The 21,036-nt window shown below is 43.7% G+C and overlaps 2 protein-coding genes across 5 annotated transcripts; both read right to left on the reverse strand.

Annotated features, from left to right (window-relative positions):
• Positions 1 to 1,058: 1,058 nt before the first annotated feature.
• Positions 1,059 to 12,790, reverse strand: LSM11 (LSM11, U7 small nuclear RNA associated). 2 transcript variants are annotated; one of them, XR_004359724.1, is made up of 5 exons: positions 12,379 to 12,790; positions 8,912 to 9,051; positions 8,078 to 8,161; positions 2,415 to 6,583; positions 1,059 to 1,944 (listed from the first exon to the last, which is right to left on the reverse strand). XR_004359724.1 is itself a non-coding variant. In XM_032702713.1 (4 exons), exons 1-4 carry the CDS (start codon positions 12,788 to 12,790, stop codon positions 6,185 to 6,187), a joined length of 1,035 nt encoding a protein of 344 aa, XP_032558604.1. In that variant the 3' UTR covers positions 1,972 to 6,184. The 2 variants fall into 2 exon arrangements, 1 of the variants encoding a protein (XP_032558604.1); XM_032702713.1 differs by lacking the exon at positions 1,059 to 1,944 and having other exon boundaries at positions 1,972 to 6,583.
• Positions 12,791 to 14,009: 1,219 nt separating this feature from the next.
• Positions 14,010 to 20,875, reverse strand: THG1L (tRNA-histidine guanylyltransferase 1 like). Of its 3 annotated transcripts, XM_032703129.1 has the most exons (7): positions 20,553 to 20,875; positions 19,829 to 20,005; positions 19,197 to 19,366; positions 18,362 to 18,450; positions 17,647 to 17,754; positions 16,406 to 16,591; positions 14,010 to 16,037 (listed from the first exon to the last, which is right to left on the reverse strand). In XM_032703129.1, exons 1-6 carry the CDS (start codon positions 20,741 to 20,743, stop codon positions 16,418 to 16,420), a joined length of 909 nt encoding a protein of 302 aa, XP_032559020.1. In that variant the 5' UTR covers positions 20,744 to 20,875; the 3' UTR covers positions 14,010 to 16,037; positions 16,406 to 16,417. The 3 variants fall into 3 exon arrangements, with proteins under 3 accessions (XP_032559020.1, XP_032559021.1, XP_032559022.1); XM_032703130.1 differs by having other exon boundaries at positions 14,014 to 16,579; XM_032703131.1 differs by lacking the exon at positions 20,553 to 20,875 and having other exon boundaries at positions 14,014 to 16,579; positions 19,197 to 19,271; positions 19,829 to 19,895.
• Positions 20,876 to 21,036: the final 161 nt, after the last annotated feature.

Below are 21,036 nucleotides of genomic sequence, written 5' to 3' on the forward strand. Positions count from 1 at the left end.
TCAACAAAGTCATCCAAGTGTACACTACGAAGCTAGAAGCTAACAAGATAGTTATCCAGGAACATCAGAAGGCATTTTCCTTCCCTGACAGGCCTTTCCTGCCAACAGCTAAGAGCAAGAGCACTTAGTGGCATCTAAAAGGACTTGTAAACATCACCAGACAAACATCTCTGCTATTTCTCCACTAAAGTAGTCCTTTCTCCTGCACCCCTGGGAAGCCAACAAGGACAAGCAAGTCTCCTTCATTCCTGTCTCAACAGGGCAAATTTGCTTACTTGTTTTTTATCCCACTGGGTTTCCCCTGCAAAATTTTAAAGCAGGGATCAAACACGTCAGTTTTTAGCGATGGAGTCTGGCAGATATTCCAGGGGCAGCTCCTGTGCTGTGAAAGGCTCAAGGGCTGTCTTTGCATCCCCCCCTTCCCCTACAGAGCATGACTGCCCAGTGCTGGCCTGATTGTGCCCAAGTCCACAGGCTAGAAAGCCACTTTCCATGTCCAGGAGTTATCACCGAGTAATTCCTCTTCACTCCTCTTTCTTTGCCTGCTTTCCCATGTTCAGTATGCCATGAAAGGCTACAGTTGGGATAATGTACAGAGAGGTATGTGTTATACTTACAGGAAATTACACACCTTTTTTTTTTCCATCAAGAAAAGTCTCCATCAAGTGCACCAATCCTGCAGTGCCTACCCAGAGGAGGACCATCAGACTGCCTTGCCTACCCTTTCCCAAAGGGCTTAGTTTGTTCTGCTACTAATAAGTAAAAAAGACAGCAGCAAAGGATAACAGTTTTCTCCACATTTCACAGAATCACAGAATGGTTTGGGTTGGAAGGGACCTAAAAGAACATCTCATTCCATCTTGCCATGGGCAGGGACACCTTCCACTAGACCAGGTTTCTCCAAGCCCCATCCAATCTGGCCTTGAACACTTCCAGGGGTGGGGCATCCAGAGCTGTTCTGGGCAACTTGTGCCAGTGTCTCACTGCCCTCACAGAAAAGAATTTCTTCCCAATATGTAATCTAACCCTACTCTCTGTCAATTTGAAGCCATTCCCCCTTGTCCTGTCACTACATACTCTTGTAAATAGTCTCTCTCCATCCTTCTTGTTGGCTCCCTTCAGGTGCTGGAAGGCTGCAATTAGGTCATCCCTAATTGTCTCAGCTGAGAGAATCTTAATTCTCTCAGCCTTTCCTGGTTTGCAATATCTTAATTACAATAAGAATTCCACAAATTCTGTAATACTCTAGTTTTCCAATACTATTTCTAGTAAGTAATAGCTTTTCATAATGTTATAACGAAGGCTGTCCTAGGATTGCTATAGTACACACCTCAAATTTTTAAGCCAATGTCAAGAAGCAAAAGCATGAACTGAAATAGTTCTGGGCTGCAGATGATGCAGACCTCAGCATTTGTTTTGCACTTGGCTGTGCAGGCAGGAGACAAAAATCTTCATAGTAATTGGCAGTATTTTGCAGTTATGCTCTGCAGACACTGGCCTATGCCTCAGCAGCTTCTCAGGGAAGAGCTTGCCTGGCTGAAGGAATCACTGCATCACTCCTGAAAAGGTGCAATACTGTGCCTTCCAGTTTTATCCAGTGGCATAGCTTGCAGTGTAATTTGGTAGTTATAACTGATTTGTTTAATCAGAGATGGGAAGTTCACCTGGAGATAAACATCTTCAAAAGCTCAGTTTGCTGTCCCTGCTGCTTCTCCATTTTCCTTCAAGACCCTGGATGAAGTCATTTCCCACCTGTGTCATTTAGGTCAGTGGCAGTGAGAAACAGAAAGGGTGAGTGTAGGCAGCTTGTTGGACAGAATGTCAAATTCAATAAAAATTAGACACCTTTTTTTCTCTGCCTCTCTTTTCCTGGACACCTCTTCACCCACAGTGATTCACAGATGCAAGTGGGTGGCTGCAACAGCAAACAAGGAAAACCTAGCACTGTGGGAAGGAAAATAAGTAACAAAATTATTTTTCAAAAATTTTTCATTTTACTTCCAAAAGTACCATTATCCAAGACAAATAATTCTTCTGACCAAATAATTCCAGAAGTGTGAAGAGAACATTATGAAAATCAAGAATAGGCAAAGGCTATCTGGATTCAAAACTAGGTGGGTTAACATTCCTAGGGAGGGGGGAAAATCAGCAGGCAGTCAGGTTTATTCCTGGTGAGATCTTGCCCTGCTGAGGGAAAGCTGCAAAAGAAACCACGAATCCAAAAACTGAAGGACAAGAAGCAGATGGGAAACAGCACTCACTGATTAATTCATTAATCACCTGGGGAGGACGTGCTAAGTACCTCTCTAGATCAGGAAAAAAACTCCAGGCAATTAACAAGCTGGACAAGTCAGCTGAGAGAAGGAACTAAAACCACACTTTTTTCCAAGCTCCTTTTTTCCCCTCGGCCTTACCTCTTCTACTACCACAGCCCTGGTTAAGAAGTGTTAGGTAAAAATGGGCAAAAACACTTCACTGTACAAATAAAACTGCCACTCTTAAAACTGAGACTTGGCTCCCTGCTGGACTGTGTTGGGAATGGAAAGATACACCATGACACCATGAGATATCTCTGTGACACCACGTTCCAAGACCATGGCATTACATCATTTCTGCACCTGGCATCGCCACATTTCACAAGTTTTGGATTTGTCTGCTGTTTTAGAAATTATCCGAAAAGTTTCTCAAATTATCCCAACACTCCTTCAAAATTAGTTCAGAAAACTGCTCCCTATAATTCGGTACCTCACCACAAACAGACTTTAGGAAACACCACTAAGCACCAGGATGAGCAAAGTCCTAGAAATATGGGACAGGGAACCGGTGGATCCTTTTCAGAGGTTCTTCACATCTGCCCAAACCTTTTTTGCTCTCACACATCTTTGTGTCTCCTAGGACTGCCTCCTGCTCCTACTCCTCATTCCTTTGGTGTGTCTTTGCTCGCAGCATCTTTGTGACACTGCAACCAAGAGAGGGAAGGCTGGGAGCAGACAGCTTTTTGAACAAACATTTGTTTGGAAACATAAGTTTGGAAAAAAAAACATGGACAGAAAAACCCAGGGAAAAAAAAAAACAACAACAAAAACAAAGCTCATTTGTTTCCAAGGGTTGTTTTCTTTTTTTTTTTTTTTTGGAACAGATTTATGTGAATACTTAGGTGAGGTAGAAGAATGCATTTCAGAACATGACATTCAATTTTATTTAAAGAGCAACATTATTTAAAGTTTTAAACATGCAAGTGACAACACACATACAGGATCACTTGCTTAATCACAATCATGATGCTTGAAAGAGACAAAATCCATAAAATACCGTTTTAATAATGCGCTTTAATGCCAGAAAAAGTGGGAAAAGGAAGACATTTTGGAAGATCTGAAGTTGTAGAAGAGGCAGCTGTATTTAGGAAGCAGCTTGGAAATAAGGAGAAAGGTGGACAGGAAAGTAGGAAACAAACAAAGAACCAACAAATAAACCATAGAATCTAAATTGGAAGAGAGAATTTTAACCAACTTCACAGATAAGAGGAGGAACATTTTAGTAATGAGGTAGTGCAAAAAAAGTAGAGAAACTATAGTTTTTAACCAGGTTTGCTGACCAAGGTGATGATTCTGGAAGAACAGGTTAGGGATGATACAAAAATCAAGGCACAAATGCAAGTCTAAGCACCAGTATTTTTCATAAAATGCAAACAAAGGAACTTGTAGATGTGAAGCAACAAACACCTGCAAGGTTTCAGAGAAAACCTTCTGATAAAAGGAAACACTGAGACTTCCAGTAGCAACTGAGAACTTGGGGAAGTGTCAATCAACAAGGAAAGAGGGCTGGACAGCCACAAGAATATTCATGGCAGTTGTACCCTGTTTAATGCACAAGGCAATACAAAGCAGACAAACAGAATTAAGAACATGAGGTAAAGAAAAGCAAGAATTCAATTAGATGTCGTAGTACACAGGCCTGAGGGTAGTCTGACATCCTTTGGGCAAATATGAAGGAAAGAGGAGAAGTCAAAACCAGCAGCCTCTGGCATGAATGGAAAAGGCAGAGAGGAGTCATCCTAAGGAGCTGAAATAAAAACAAAGCTGCCAGAAAAGAGAGGGGGAAAAAACCCCACAATCAAAAACAGAACGAAGAAAATATTCACTTGCAATAAAAGCTGCTGGGAAGTCAGGAGCAGAAATAAGCACCTTGTTTCTAGCTTCACATGTTTCTAGTAATTTGTGAGGGTTCTGGTTAGTTGGGAACCACACAAAAAGCCAACCAGGAATGGTTCAGAAAGCCAGAACAACTAGGGATGAATACAAGAACAGTCTTCATAAACCAGGGTTTAGAACATCCTGAAGAGACAAAGTACTGACAGGAGAAAGGGGGAAGAAAAAAAGGGAAAAACTGCAGAGCACAGGAACACAAACAAGAACAGCACAGGAGAGGAAACAAGACCTCTAAGAGAAGAATATTTTCAGTGGTCTCAGCTCATAGTGGGAAGGGATTACAATAAAGCAATGTATAATAAGAAGCTGTAGATAGTATTTCACTTTTTTCTTTTCTTTTTTGCTCTTGATGAAACTGTTTTGCCTCAACAGTACTTTTTATTCTTATTGAAGCACTTCTGTCCCAGGCTGAACTAGGGTTTGCAGCTCACTGGCTCAGCTCATCAGCTGTCCAAGCCCCCTGTCACATGAAATGTTGACAGAAGCTTCAGGCTCCCCCAGAGGCAAAACCAGCTGTTTTGTGTGTCCAGGAACTCCTGCTAAATGATTTCTGTGATTCACCCAAACACCAGACATCCCCCTAACGACAAGCAAGCAGAATGCTGCATTTGCAGCAGCAGACATCTACGCCACCCACAGAACAGTCACTCAGTTTGAGAACTTATAACCCCTATATGCAATACAAGACTGATATAAAGCAATTTCCCAACTTCATCCTAAACACATGGAGCTGCTGCAAAGCACAAGGCAGTTGAGATGAATACAGGAATAGCAGCATGAATTCTACTGTCCTTGGACAATGAAGTGAATAGACTAGATAATGTAACAGCTTCATTTACCCTGAAACTTCTCTACATGACTCTCTTGGAAATCAGTTTATATCTGCAGAACCCTGGCTTTAATAGTCTTGTTAAAATAAAACATTGATGAGTTGACTTTGACTTTTATACTTCAAAACATTTTCAGCCACACCTCTGAAGCTCAGTTCAACTGGAATTAGATGATGCATCATTCACATGGACAGGGAAGACCCATGAAGATTTCTGCTCCATGGGAATTGCTGGAGACACAGCACCTCTAGTTTCAATAGAGAGCTTGAAAGGCTCTTAGATACAGTACAAGTGTGCTCAGCACAAACACATCTGAGAAAAACCCTACACCTTTGCCAGCTTCACTATTACACTAAGTAGTATATGGATGAAATGTAACAGTACAATTTTCCATCTGCATCCACAGCATTCACAGATAAACCCCAAATATGGAGGGCCCTGGATCAGCTACATCACCTGCTTGCTGGTGACACAGGGCCAAAGCACAGCACTACAAAGAGAAGCCCAAGCTTTGATATGGAAAACAAATTACAGTCCTGTCATCACTCACATTAGACGAGCAGTTTTCAATTAAGAGGTTTTCTATCACACAGGGCAATAGCCATCAGCAGTATGTCACTCCATCTTTTTACAAACTGTTTCAAAATGACTCTCAGAATTATGTCTGGAAAAGAGGACACCCATGTAACAGCAGCAGATAAACTATTGGTTTCATTAGCAATCTCCTCTTGAGATTTCTCAGAACGTGCAAAAGAGCATTTCTGATTCATTGCAGGTGGAGATCTTATCTTAAGCTCCTTAAACATGTGCCACAAGTAGCTCCTATAACAGATTACACCAAAATTCTCTTCCAACTCTCTCCATTTAGCTTCTTTTTAAGGAGCACTGGGATCTGTGCTTACCTCCCTCATATCACAGAAACAACTCCATTGCTGACCTTGTCCTGAAACCCCCAACAGGGATCTAAGGAAGCTGCTCTGGCATCAAGCTCAGGATGCTCTACTTACAATTATTTCCCCTACCTTGTTATGGCAATGGGAAACCAGCCATGGTACCATCAAACTCGATGACAACTTTAAATAGCAATGGGAGCTGCAGCAGCAAGTCATGCTATCAAACAAATACACTGACCAAAGCTCAGCCAAGTCAATGTGCTAAATGGACAAGCAAGACATTCTCTCCTCGAATAAAAATCTGGTTTATGTGCCGTGTGAACACCTGTTGATAATCCACTTTGGGCCGCCTTCTCCTCCGGGACTGGCTTCGTGCACGGGTGCCACCAGCACTGGCACCCTCTGTGTGGGCAGTCCTGCTGCCCACATCAGCTTCACCTCTGGCAACCAAACTGTCACCTGGCGTCTTCTTTTCTCCAGCTCTGCCCGAGTGTTTCTGCCTCTCAGGCTCCTCTTCTGCTCTCCCTCGTCCTGACCCAACTTTTGATCCCAGTGTCTGAGAGTCACTTGTCAGGGCCAGCTCCTCTGAGACAGTCTTTGAGTCAGCTCCCTTCTTCCCCGAGGACTCCTGAAGTTTGAGTCTGTCAAACAGCTGGAAAAGGATATTTGTGTCTATGACCACATTCATAAAACAAGAGAGGCTGCTTGTTCCACACGTGGTATTCGTGTGTATGATCCTAAATCAGAGTTCACAAGACACAATCATTGAAAAATCTTCACCACCAATAAAGACAATGTTTTCTTACCCAAGTCAAACAGTGACACAAGGTGAATGGATCTCTTGCACAGTCATGAGTGTCTTTATGTGAGCACCAGGGAATTTAATTTGGGGGCAACCCTGCTGTGTGGTAGCATTTAACTTTGGTCAAGAGCAACAGAGAGACACCAAGTTGCTCCATGAGCTCATTTTCCCAGTGCTCTTGTAATGCTGTCAGTGTTAGAGATACCCTTGTGTCATGAATGCCTAAGATAAGGGGTCTCCATTAGCAAAGGGTGCACACTGAAAAAATGAGGGACCTTTTGTGTTCCCCAAAGCAAACTAAAAGTTGCTGTGTGGGTATTCTGGGAGGTGAGCAGATCACAAACAACAGAAAAATAATAAAAGCTACAGCAGCAGATCCAAAGCACTGCATGAACTCATTAATCTAAGAATACATGGTGCTGAAACTGGGAAAGAAACTGCTTTTACTCTGGCAGCAGGCAAGCTTTTATGAAACACTGACAAATGAGAAGGATTCTTGGTTAGCCTGTCTCATCCCAGCAACAGGATGGAAAGCCAATCCCTGTGAGAGTGGGCTAAAGGAACAATGACAACTTGATTATTTTTAACTAATCTTTAAAAAAGGAAGGGTGGGATCTATCAGAAAACAGATTTAAATGGCAGGAATTTGAAAGCAAACTCCTCACAATGAAACTGTTTAAATGTTTTTGTGATGCTTCTCTGATGTTCAAAAAGGTCCAGAGCTGTTGCCATACAACGGGCACAGCCCTGTCACATTTTTTTTCCCTTCATTGTTCAGAAGTTCATTTATCATCTCTTCAGTTCTCAACTTGGTAAACAACTCTGCAGCTGGATCGTAGAGTGTGTCTTGCTTTGGAGCAAGAATCTTGGGCTCCACAGTACCCAGGCTAGAAGCTTAAGAGACCAAACAGCCGTGTTGTTTCACTGGCTGCAGACACAGACTGTGGCTCCATGAACAGCTGTACCAGAGGGATGCTCTGCCACATTCCCTGGCAGGACAAACATGGACCTGATCAGTCACAGGTGCAAAAAGCACACAGAACAAATAAATCAAAACCAGAGAGCATACTGAACTAAGCAGTGGCAGCAACTATGTTCTGAATAACAGGGACCCTAAAGTGGAACTTAAGGAGCACTGAACTACGGCCAAAGTACTTTCAAAAAGGTCAGAAAACATTTTGGGTTATTTTTTTCCCCTCAGTTCAAGTCATTTTATAGTCATCTGTAACAAAAGGAGGTAAAATATTTCAAATGTAAATATAGTTTTCCAATCAATGCTCCCCTTTTACTACTTTGAAAAAGGAGATACTAATTAAAACAAGAAAACTGGAGATGGTCACCTACTCGGGTCAGTGTGAGCTGAGGTTCTGCATAGAAAGCTTTGCCCATTACTGGTTTCCTGTAAGTCTCATCCACGTCTGTCAGGGCCTGGAAGAAGAGAAAAGAAACGGAAAGGTCAAAATTAAAAGAAGACATTAAGCAGGTTTGGACCAGCTCTGTGTCAAAGCATAATGAAATTATGTTCTATCTGAGAGAAAATCCATCTCTCCAAAGAACAAACTGTGCTTTGGAGCTGGTTTGTTAATCATCTAAATTGTACTGAGGTATAAAAGCAGCAGCAAAGCGTTGCATCCATTCTGCATTACTTGCAAAACCTTTCTGAGCCTTGCCTGCAAAATCCTTCCCACCTCCCCATTTCCAAACTTTTCACAGCTCCAGGCTCACAAATATTTAATTGCTCCTTTTCCATCCACTGTCTTTAAGATGTTCATGGGGTAGAGCACAGAAAAGCTTTTGTCACTGACAGCCCAGTGATGTTAGTGAAAGAACACAATGAAGCAACAATCACTACAAAAAGATTGGGTTTTGCAGAGAAACCTTTGGAAGCTTCTGATATTCCTTATATTCCACAATCATGAATTCTTTGAAGATGCTGGGAACTCTTCAAAGCTTCTCTCTCATCTAAACCCTCTCTAAAATGGTTGGGCACCTCCCAGATGGACCAGCCCAACACCAAGCACCACTTACATCTGAAACCCAGCACTCAGTGCCAGAGCAAATTAGTTTGTGCACCACAATACCACATTAATCCTCTCGGAATGTCGTCTGCTTAAACCTGTTGCAAATTTCAAGTTTTCAATATAACAATTATAAATCAAGAGCTGGAACAATAATTACCATATTCCAGAATTTGTCAAATGCAACCAGAAACCCTGTGCAGACTCCACGAAGCCCTTTGAAAGTGCGGATGTGAACATTGATTTTGACACCATCTCGGACACAGCGATGAAGTTCCCCCAGAGGGCTGCCTTCATGGACTAAAGCAGAAAGAGAATGTCACCAGCCTTCAACAAAATATAAAGAACCATAGAACAGAATCATAGAATGGTTTGAATTGGAAGGGACCTTAAAGATCATCCAGTTTCAACTCTCCTGCTGTGGGCAGGGACACCTTCCACTCTCCCAGGTTGCTCAGAGCTCCATCCAACCTGGCCTTGAACACTCCCAGGGATGGGGCAGCCACAGCTTCTCTGGGCAACCTGTGCCAGGGCCTCTCCACTCTCACAGCAAAGAATTTCTTACTAATATCTAATCTAACCCTACTGTATTCCAGTTTTATGCCATTCCCCCTTGTTCTATCACTACATTATCTTGTAACTATATACACAGAGAGAGAGAAAAAAATTAATGTAGAAATCTACTCCATGTACAAATACGGCACATCTTGGCACGACACTTGTCTTCACAGCAAAAGGAACGAGGAGCCCCAGAGCACTGTAACACACTGTGGCTGCAATTACCAGACCACCAAAATTCTTCTTATGGTGGGGACAGCCAAGACTTCATAAAACATGAAGGTTTTGCTTTACATAACCCACAGTCGAATCAGCCTTAGCTGAAAATCTTTTTGCTACATTTCAAATTGATGCTAAGTAATGCTAATTGTAAATAAAAGTGGTTCAGAGGGAACAGAAAGCTCATGGGGGCAGAGTTAGTTTCCCAGAAAAGACAAATGCCTTGTTAAGGCTACCCTGGATTAATTACGATCTGTGAATAAAGGATTGTATCAGATGTGTTCCTTTCCTTTATGAGATTTCTGAAACAATGACTCAAAATCCTTCAACCAACTAAACCAGACCACTTTAAATTGACGAAAATGTGTTGTTTCACTTCAAATTTCAGCAGCCAACTGAACATCCTTCAAAGACATACAAATCTTTGGCAGAGGAATACGACGACTCTAAGCAGCACCCAGCAATAAAACTATGTTAAACCACTTTTAGCCAGGGCAAAACTGAAGGAATTCAGTACAACACATGCCTTACTTGGCACACACAAGTCTCATCTGCACACTAGAAATCTTTGCAACTGTAAGTTATCTAGAGGGTAAATCTTACTTACTTTACAACTTCCACCCACGCTAAGATGAAGCCATCACAGTGATAAATCACAGGTACCCATTTGCCTGAGCAAACACAGCCTCAGGGTTGCTGTAAAATTCCTACTGAGAGTCAGGGAAAAGACTTGGTCTAAAATCTCACACAGTTCTTCGTATTAATAAAATATGTGAGTCAGAGATGATCTCTCACCTTGTGCTTTAGGGACTCTGTATTCAAGGTTTGATTTGCACAGTGGAAGATGCTTCCTGTGAGTGTAAAGTTACTGTATGACAGCTGATCTGCAGGATTGGGCTGCAGGGTAATTCACAGCCACAGCAGGGAAATCTAAAGCAGTTTCTTCTGAATTAACCTAATCACGTTTCTTTTTTGAGATCCATTGTCCTCTTGCCAGCCCCCTCCAGCAGGATAACTGGAGGAAATTGGTTTCACACAGAGCATAAGCTATCTCAGCACCTCCCAGCTTTGCTTATGAGGGTCTTTTTTTGAGTCTCTGTGCCTCCTTCAGCTGAACTGATGATAAACTTATGTTCTGAATTCACAGATCCACCCTGGGAACCAGAGATGACACCACCACAACATCAGATTGATGTTTTTAATCAGTTAACAGCACTTTTTCTAACCAACCCTGAGAATTTGCATAGTAATTTAAAATTTAGAATTTTTTTTTTAATTTTAAATTCCAATATTCCCTTTACATATAAATTTTATCTACACCTTTTTATAAAAATCCAAATACAATCCTTATTTCCAACTATGCCTCTGCCTGTCAGCACCCTGGAAAACACTATACAGCTCTACCAAACCTAGACTGCCCACTTTTCCTTGCTGTGTAAGGTTCTGGCTTCTCCATGGCAAACCTCCAGCTTCACCTGATCAAAAGGGCAGAACACATCATCCAAAACCCTCTAAACAACCTGACATCTCAGAAAAAATATACAATGCAAATTCCTTCCAATGCAAGGAATTTATTTTTGGAACACACCTCTTCTGCAAGCACCAGGGGCTGTAATGACCAGGCTCTGCATGCAGCTAAATCTGTCTGTGCATCATCCTGATGCTCTTAAGTACCAGGTTAATAATATATAGCAATGAATACATTGTGTTTTGGTGTCTAAGAAAGAAAAAAGTTCTGCTTTGGGTAGAATTGAACATTTTAGGCTTTGTCTTTTTATGTAAAGAACATTAAGGTGATAGTGGTGAAGAGATACTGATTCAAAAAAATCCCCAGTATTTTTAATTAAGAGCACTAAAGTTACATCTCATTTGATAGCAATGCCATTTGATCCTCAGTGTAGGTGCAGAAGTGGAACCCCTTAATGTTTAGGGGGTATTACCACAACTGCACACATACATTTATACCGAGAAACTTGTATCATCATCACAACTGATGAATTTAGCAACATCAGAGCTGCCTCCCACCTCAATCCACTGTTCTGCCATCATGTTAACAGAAACGCCAGTGCTGTATTTATGCCCACAGGATGTATGGTTAGTAACCAAGTAACAGCAGTGTGTTACAGACTCACCCTGTGGTTATGATTTAACTATAAGCTGCACGGACTCAAATCTGATTCCTGGTCTAAAATAGTACTTTTGAAAGTCCAGCAGTTTCTCATCCCTTTTCCCCTTAAAACCAAGCGGATGTATGTCACTAACCAAATAACAGACATCACCACACCAAGTCAGACAGGACACGACCACAACAAAGTCAGTGTCATTTCTGCGGGAGCAGCTCTGTGAAATGCTGTTCCTCATTCCTGCACACCATTTCATAGAATCACAGAGTGGTTTGGGTTGGAAAGGAACCTTGAAGATCATCTCGTTCCAACCCCTCTGCTGTGGGCAGGGACACGTTCCACTAGACCAGGTTGCTCAGAGCTCCATCCAACCCGGCCTTGAACGTCTCCAGGGATGGGACAGCCACAACTTCCCTGGGCAACCTGTGCCAGAGTCTCACCACCCAAGTACCATTTCCGACCGAACGCCATCATCCCCCCGCTGTCACCCACCCACGCCCCGCTGCCACCCAACCGCTTCCTCCAGCCACCGCTCTCTTCTCACCTCCAAACTCCCCAAACTCCATCCCAACTGCACTCCGGGCACAGCCGCATCCCCCGACCCACCTCAGCCCCCCTCGCCATCCCCCCGGACCCCACCGTGCCGCTCCCTCCCACGGCACCCAGCCCCGGCTCCAGCGCCCGCCCCAGCGCCGCTAGCCCCCCCTCCGGGGCCGCGCTCCCTTACGGGGCATCCTGGTGAGGACATTGCGCGGTGCCCGCCGCCGCCGCGGCGCCGCCGCTCCTCCCTCGGCCGCGTCCTGCTCGGGGCCCGCGTTCACCATGAGGCTGCGGAGCCGCTGGATGCGCTCGGGGTCGGCGGCGGCCGGGCCCCGGCGGGCCCCGCGGGCGGCGGGCGCGGCGCGGCGGGCGGGGGCGGCGCGGCGGCCGCGCGGGCGGCGCAGGCCGCGCTGGAAGCTCTCGTACTCGGCGAGGTTGTTGAAGCAGGGCGCGGCGGGGAAGGGCAGCGGCGTGCGGGGCGAGTAGAGCGCCAGCAGCGGGTCGAAGCGGCTGGAACTCACGTCCAGGCGGCCGGGGCTCGGCGAGCGGCGGCGCCCGGGGGGACCCCGCGGCTCCGCGCCCGCCTCGTCCTCCTCCATGGCCGGGCTGCGGGGGCGGCACCGCCCGCGGCCGCCGCCAGGGGCCGCTGCCGCGCAAGGCCCTGAGGGCGGAGCGGCCCCGCGGGGTGAGGGCCGGCCGGGCGGGGAGTTGTGGGAGCTCTGGGGGTGCCACAGGTTCGTTCATTCGGCATCCTTTGTGTCAGTGCTGTAGCCGCACAGAACCATACAGCTTAGGCTATGTAGCTTCTTAGTGTAGCTTAAGCTACGTAAAAGGTCGGGGGGTTTCTCGACAGACAGGAACTTCTCAAAAGATTGAGGGGTGTCTTTCTTCTGGCAAGTGGAAGTGGTAAAAGGAACATGAAGCTAGCAAACTAGTCAAAACTGTCCTCGTGGTCCCACGCTGTTTCAAAGGGGCATGGACACTGGTTCTAGAGGGCTTGATGATGTGCCAAAAGTAAGAGTTCAAGAAAAGGGCAGCGTGAGGAAGACTAAAGAGCGACCACCCTAAAGGATTGCTGACTCAAAAGGGGAAGCGGGTCAAGAGGAGGAGCAGTTCTGGGGGTTAGTTTTGGCAGTAGTGCAAGAAAGAAAAGGAGCTACTGGAGAGGGTCCAGCAGAGGCCATGAAGCTGGTGAGGGGTCCGGAGCATCTCTCTGATGAGGAGAGACTGCGGGAGCTGGGCCTCTTTAGCCTAGAGAAGACTGAGGGGGGAGTCTCTCGGGGTGTGAAGGGAAAGGTGCCAGGCTCTTTCTTGGTGGAGCCCAGCGACAGCAGGAGAAGCAATGGCCATAAACGAAAACACAAGGAGTTTCACCTCAATACAAGAACTTCTTTACACTGAGGGTGGCAGAGCACTGGAACAGCTGCCCAGGGAGGGCATGGAGTCTCCCTCTTTGGAGACATTCCAAACCCACCTAGATGCATTCATTCTTGTGTCACCTGCTGCAGATGACCCTGCCTTGGCAGTGGGAGTGGACTGGATCTCCAGAGGTCGCTTCCAAGCCTAATAATTCTGTGATTCTGTCATCTTCACTCAGACTCCCTGGTTCAACCTTTCTCCTGCAGCCAACCCTGGAGCCCCTTGGCAACCCCTGGAGCACCCTTGGGGGTGCTCCCTCGACTGGGCATCAAATCCCACCTACCTCAGGCAATGAAATGGCTCTTGGGCAACATGTGGTTGCAATATAGTTTGCATTTTAACCCATAAAAGGATCTACAGCACAGAACCACTTCCCTGAGGAACAGCGAGGAAACACCGTTAATGCTGCAAAGAGGTTTTACTGTAATGATTCACCACCTCCATTAATGTTTCATAACAGGTTCCCGTACATTTAATGCCGCCTGTTACAGCAATACATCAGTCACAGGTCATTCCCCAACTGCACAGAAAACCCCTCTTTCTTCACTGGGTCACAGTACAGGACTTCTAAGCTACAGCAATACATGGAAGAACAGGGGCACAGGTCGATCTGTGTGTGCCACCAACACCAGGCTGCTGCTTGAAACTTGGGAGTATTTATTTTCCCCTACAGCTGTTAAGTCATATATATGACTTTATGCATGAGGATGCCACAGAGAGTTTCTTTCTCTAGAATTTATATTAACACAAATTAAAGGCCATGGTTGTACAGACAATCCGTATCTCGGTTCCAAAGTCTGCATGTTGGCTTATTCCATATTATTGTAAGGATGAGTTAATTAGAAAACACTCTGATGATAAGAACTTATACAGACCCATTTTTTATACACACACACAAGGTACATACATAGATATGTTGTATAATGTATAAGGTGGCCATAATATATAAGATAAAAAACCTACATAATACTTTCTGAGCATGAAATCATGGCTGCCAAATTATTTTTTTTCATCTTTAGTCTGAGTAAATCCGAAGTGTTACCAGTTCTGGAACAGCCGCTTTGTATGTAATGTCCAAAGTCAGGCACCAGACAGTAACAAATGGCATTTCAAAGTCAAGTAAGTTACATTTGCGTTACAAGACAAAAAACCCGCAGACAGATAAAAAGTTCTTAGGGGTAAATGACTGGTAGAATGATTCATTCAGAATCTTTATCTCACAGTCACTCACATCCTCTTCCTAGGAATTTTGTGGCCTGTTCTACAAACTAGAAGCGAAATACATTCTCTCATTGCTTGTTCTTAACTGCTCAATATTAGCACAGAGCAGCAGAAGGGGAAGCCCTGTGCTATTATAAACACACAGGCTCATTGTTTAATCTCAGGAAGAAACTACAAAGTAGTAGTTTACATCAGTACCTGGCTGCTGTTTTTAAAAAAAAAAAACACACCAAAAGGCACATTGCCTTAAATGTGCAAGTTCTTCCTGCAGGAAGGAGAAACAAGAGTAGATTGATAAGTGAATTCATGGGAAATGAACTCTGTACTGCATGACCTTCTCAGTCACATTTGATCCTTTCTTTCCATTTTTATGGCCAGTCCCAACTGCTGACTATCTCTCCCTTAGTAACAACTGGCTCAGTTACTGTTCTAGCACCATGGGTTTGAAACCAGCATGGTCAGAAGTAGTAATAGCCTTATAAATACCTATTATGTCATTATAGCTGTGTTTCTACACTGAAATAGGTTATTTCCCTCAAATTCCAAGCCCCTATCCATTAGCAGAAATTTTTCTGCTCTGAGAGGTTGTATGATTTAACTGCTTTGACAAAGGGTCTTAACTGATAGTTAACCAGAACAAACCTGTGCATTAACCAGACAACACACATTCCTCTCTTCCCTCTAACTAACACGGATTGTCAGCACTGCTATGTCTGTGTCATTCCCAGGAAAATCAGAAAACAGCAGTACAAGTTGATGTTGGCTCCCTCTTTGCAGGCACCAGGAATGTTCCCCTGTGTTGCTACTGCCACTCCTGCCCAGTAGGAGACGGGTGACTTCCCAAGCTATGGAAAGTGAGAAAAGTCTATCCCTGTCCTAAGAGAATTCCAGTCTGTACAGTATCTTTATTAACTTCACTTTTTGGAACTTTCACCACTTACTAGTAAAAATCCCAGGAATGAGGAAGGCCACATGATAAACCATACCAGAGAAGGTATTATTATTATTTTTACTTTTTACAAGTATAAAAATCCTGTACATTTGACAAAAACTTTTAACATCTGTCAGGAAACTGCTGAGCTGCTCCATTTCCTTTCAGTAAGAATCAGACATTAGGCAGTTGAATGGTGTGTCACTCATCTGACCAAACACACTGGCCTTGAATTCAAATACTATATGCCAATTGAGTATTCTGGTCCAACTCAGTTGAAACAAAAATAAAATTAATAATTTTCTGTTCAAATATGCAAGCTTTTTTATGGTTCAGCAGTTCGGTAAAATACCTCACGCTTTAAATGGTACAGAAATGCAGGAAATTTCTATACACTTTTTCTACAAATACACATGTACAAGGAAGCAGTCTTAACATTCAAAATATAATATGATTTTAGCTCTCCATATGGGCGTAGCCTTGTATGTCAGACAACACACCAGTGTCTTCTTTTCAGGCAACAACAGTAATAAAACCAACGGAGCTGCTGAAGAGGGTTACAGGTTAAACTCTGCCAGCCACCATCCGTATTACTCAGTGGCCAACAACCCAAGCAGAGCAAAATGTAAACTACCAATTGTACTTGTCAGAGGTATCAACTATCCTCAGCCAGAATCTCAGGATATTCCTCCCAGAACTGGTCCCCAATGATATCACAGTGCAGAGGAACAACTTTAGTCTTAGTCCGGGTCACTTCCACTTCCTTTTCTTCTGTTTCCTTTGGCAGTTTTATTTTCTTCGTGAAGATTTCATTAACCTGAAAGTACAGTTGACACATCAGCAGACATATAAGACTCCAGAGGGGATTCACAAATGGACAAGAAACAAAGGCACAACAAAAACAACTATCAACCCTTTATCATACCAGAGTCTGAACATAGCATCTTTTGAAACAGAGTCTGTTCTCAATTCAAAGACTTAATAGTGAGCAGTTGAAGCTGCCCATCATCATCACATGGCCTAAAGAAATTACCTGCAAATTCACATTACTAATTGCAACTATCCTTGAATGAAGCAGAATATGTACTTTGGAGCTATTGTGAGCTATATAAAGCAAAGAGGAAACCTTGCTAATGTCTACAATTACCAAGGAAAAATAAGTCTAAAGAACAAGTGGACTGTATTTCCAGGTGGGAGCATCTGTCTCCTCTAATTAGTCCAAATGAACTAAAAATTGTTATAAAAAATTTATAAGAAAGGATTACAGGTTTTTTATGTATAGAAGACAAAAGGCTGAGCAAGTTATGGAGAACTCTTAGTATAGACAGATGGAAAACTATTTCTAGATAAGGTCTCCTAGCACAGAAGGACACTAAGGCTGGGGTTTCATCTCATCAAAAAACACAGGACAGGAATTTCTTCCACTAATTCTGGATCATCCTAGAATGATGAACATTTCCAAGTTACTTTTAAAGCAGAAAAGGACTAAGCATACTATGAACTGAGCTACATTACTGAACAAAAGGTTGTAATTTCTTTGCCATGGATACACTTGGGACCTAATTCTGGGAAGGGCCTGGCACAGGCCCTAGTGATATACATATTGTCATCTGTTGATACATGTTTTATCTAGTTGGTCATAATTTGTATCTAAGCCAGACTTCACAGATTAATTTTTATATTATGTTCCTGGAAACAGATATCTCAAAGACATCTCCAAAACAATTAGTCATCTTACACATCATTACATGGCAAATATGGTTAGTTAGTATTTATACCCAGACAACCATTTGAGATACATCTGGTGATTTTACAGCGTAGCCTGTCTGCCACAGTGTAACTATTTAAAACATGAGCAAGAAGCAAGTGGCAATAGTTTTTTACCTTCTGCCATATTAAGACAGTTCCTTTTCTATACATCAAAGGTTCATTGTTGTAGTTGATGTTGAATTCAGAAAATAAGATTTCATTCTTATCTCCAGCCAAAGTTCCCTGAGAAGAAACAAAAATACTCTTATAGATAATAAACAAACAAACTGAATCTCTAGGGTAGAAGATGGGTGAATACTGAAAGACTGACATTTGTGCAGGTTTTTCACCTTTAAGTCACAAGGTTCAATTACTTCTCTCAATAGAGGAATTAATTCCAATTGCCAAACAAGTATTAAAACTGAGAAGTTTTTTATTACATTTTCAAGACAAATAGAAGAAAGTCAACAGACTCCAGGATAAAACAGAAATAATTTGCTGAAGTCTACACAAGGAGACAAAACACAACAAAAGGGGCTGGGAATCAACAGTAGCTGAATTCAGCAGTTGTACCTTGTGCATTTGGATACTGAACATTTCATGACACTTCTAAGATTTCTGAACTTGGTAATTAAGAACTTAAAATCCTGTTAATAGTTGACCAAAAATACATTCTTTGCTAATGATACTAACATCTGTGCAATTCAAGAAGATGTTTGAATCTACACCCACAAAATTATTACAGTAAGAACAGACAAGCCAGTCAGGGCTGCTGGGCAGGCAAGGCACTTTACAAATCTTATGATTTAATTTGTAGCTGGAAAAAAACATGACCTGAGGAGACTCTTACCCGGAGCCTGTCCTGTGCTTCCACTGGTGTCAAACCACTTCGCTGTACAAGCATCCAAAACACTGTATTATAAAGGTTATTAATATGGCCTACAGAAAACATACAGAAGAGCATGAGAAAGATTATTTGCCAAATTTAAGTGACTACTTAGAAAAAACAGCTTTATTTCCAGAGCTGTACCCCAGATACAGCCAAGAATAATGAGGAATTAATATAATCAGTGGCTAGAGAAGATACAAAGTTTGTGACCCATTTTTAAGGTACTGCATATGAGAAGAATGACTAGAATAGACAGATTTCATTGTAACTCTGAAAAGGGAAGAGCAGAGGGTGAAAGGTGTTTATGTGTAATGTGAATTATCTTCATTTGAGCAACAGGGGCTACGTACTGACCAAAGCCTAGAGTGTAAACCCAATGCTCTGTTCTAGCATAGAATATACAACACTTTTGATTAGTACCTGGTGTGAATTTAAACATTCACATCTCTTCATTACAAAAGATTATCTTGGCTAAACCAAGTCGAAACATAAAAATGAATAAATTAATTGTATTAATAGTTATAATATTTCCAATGTTGAAACCGCAGCAGGCAATGCCAACTGCAGGAGGCAATAAATGTAGTTGTAGCTTAAGACTCAGAATTTCAGCCAGCATTTCTGTAGCCATACAAAGCCCCAAACAATTCTAACATTGTTTATTTATTTAAAACTACTACCCTATCTGCTGTTCTTTCACTGACAGCTATATATACAAATACACTGGCAGTAAAGGCATTTCTACTCAGAGGGGAAGAGAACTCAACTGTACTAATCTCTGTTTTCTAGAAATACTTACAATCTGCTTGCCTCCAGCTGAGATAGTCCTTCAAGTTCTGGTTGCTGGGATACAACACAATTCGTCCATCAAATCCTGGTGGGTACAGAAGTTGCTGGTCCTTAAAGTAATCCTTCCAGTAGAAAACGTAACTTGAGGCAAACTGGGAGACCACGTGAGTCATGAACTTACTTGCAAACACAGAATGAGAGAAAAAAAAGAAAGAAATACATCAGTATGGTTATATATCTGTGGTTATCTGAGGTATTAGTAGTGATAATTCTGGTGGAGAGCAGCATTTCTTAAAGAATGGCCCAACAGATCAGCAATGGCACAGAGTCTTTTGAACACCAGAAGTTCTGAGAATCAAGCAAAAGCGTTTGGAAAATGTAACATTTTGTTAATGTAATGTTTGTTCTAACAATGTTTATTTATAAAGTTTGTTTTATCAAACTTTGTTTTTAAAGCTCTGTATTACTGAACGTATTTTCCTGGAAGATCATATGCAAAGAGTTCACAAGAAGAACCTGAACTAACTGCAGTGTGAGCACCAGCTCTCCTCCTAACCCCTGTGTGTAAGTAAAGGCAAATCAAACAATTACAGGTCTGGAGAGAGGTGTTAAAAACAATTTCAGTATCAAAGCAGCTGTTACCTTGCCCTTCTTTTAAACCACCTCGTCTTCTTTTTGAAGACAAAACTATATTCATCACTCTGTCCATAAGCAATAGCAATATCCTCCAGTTCTTGCATCACTGTCTGGGCACACCTGGTCATCAGCTGCAGGGCACGGTCATCATTTGGCTTCTTGAACTCATGCTGCTCAGAAAACCTTCAAAGTAAAAATGGTTGAATAAGAATCCCTTTAAAAGGGAATTGCTGTCCCTTCCCAACACACCCAAGGCACTGGGACACCATTCCCCCACCACCCGGCCACATGAAAACAAAACCCCATTCATAATTCTGTGCCCTGGAGAGGCCCAGTGAAGGTTCATTGGGATCGGGGAGGAAAGGAGGATCTGTAACTCCCCCACCTGCAGGACAAGCATCCAAAACACCGTATTATAAAGGTTATTAATATGGCCTACAGAAAACACAGAAAAGAGTGTGAGAAAGACTATTGACCTGCTTTATTTTCAGAGTTGTATCCAAGATGCACATAACGGGGAATGACGGGGAATTAATATAATCAGTTACTAGAGAAGATACGACGTTTGTGATCCGTTTTTAAGGTGCTGCATATGAGAAGAATGACTAGAATTACATTTCACACGGGTCATGCAGAAACAGTCCAGCGCAACGCAGAGCATCACCCAGGACCCTCTTTTCGGCCCAGCGCTCCCAGCCCGCACCCCCCGCGTCCCCGGACTGCCCCTCACCTGTGGAAATTGCGGCCGTCCAGCCGCACCACTATCCAGCAGTCGGGCAGGCAGGTGTCGTCCGCCTCGAAGTCCCGCACGTACTCGAACTTGCTCTTGGCCATGGCGAGGCCGCACCGCCCGCCCGGGGAGCCGGTTCCGCGCCCGCCGCCCGCCGCGATGGCCGCGGCCGCCCGGCAGCAGCGCAGCATGGCCGGCACGGAACCGGAAAGCGCCGCCGGAGAGAGCGGCCCCGAGCCCTTCTGGTCGGCCCGGAGGAGCGCTCGGTGGTGGCGGCGGAGGGCGGAGCGCGGGGCGGGCGCGGGGCGGGCGCGGGGCGGCTCCGACAGCGGTGCCCGGGGCGGCCGCGGGGGACGGGTGGTCGGTGCGGCGGCACCGGCGGGCAAGGGATGAGGGGTCGGTGCGACCCCGCCGGCGCTCTCGGGATGCGGGGTCGGTGCGACCCCACCGGCGCTCTCGGGATGCGGGGTCGGTGCGGACCCAA

The sequence above is a fragment of the Chiroxiphia lanceolata genome, chromosome 15 (genome assembly GCF_009829145.1).
Source record: "Chiroxiphia lanceolata isolate bChiLan1 chromosome 15, bChiLan1.pri, whole genome shotgun sequence".
Lineage (NCBI taxonomy): Eukaryota > Metazoa > Chordata > Aves > Passeriformes > Pipridae > Chiroxiphia > Chiroxiphia lanceolata.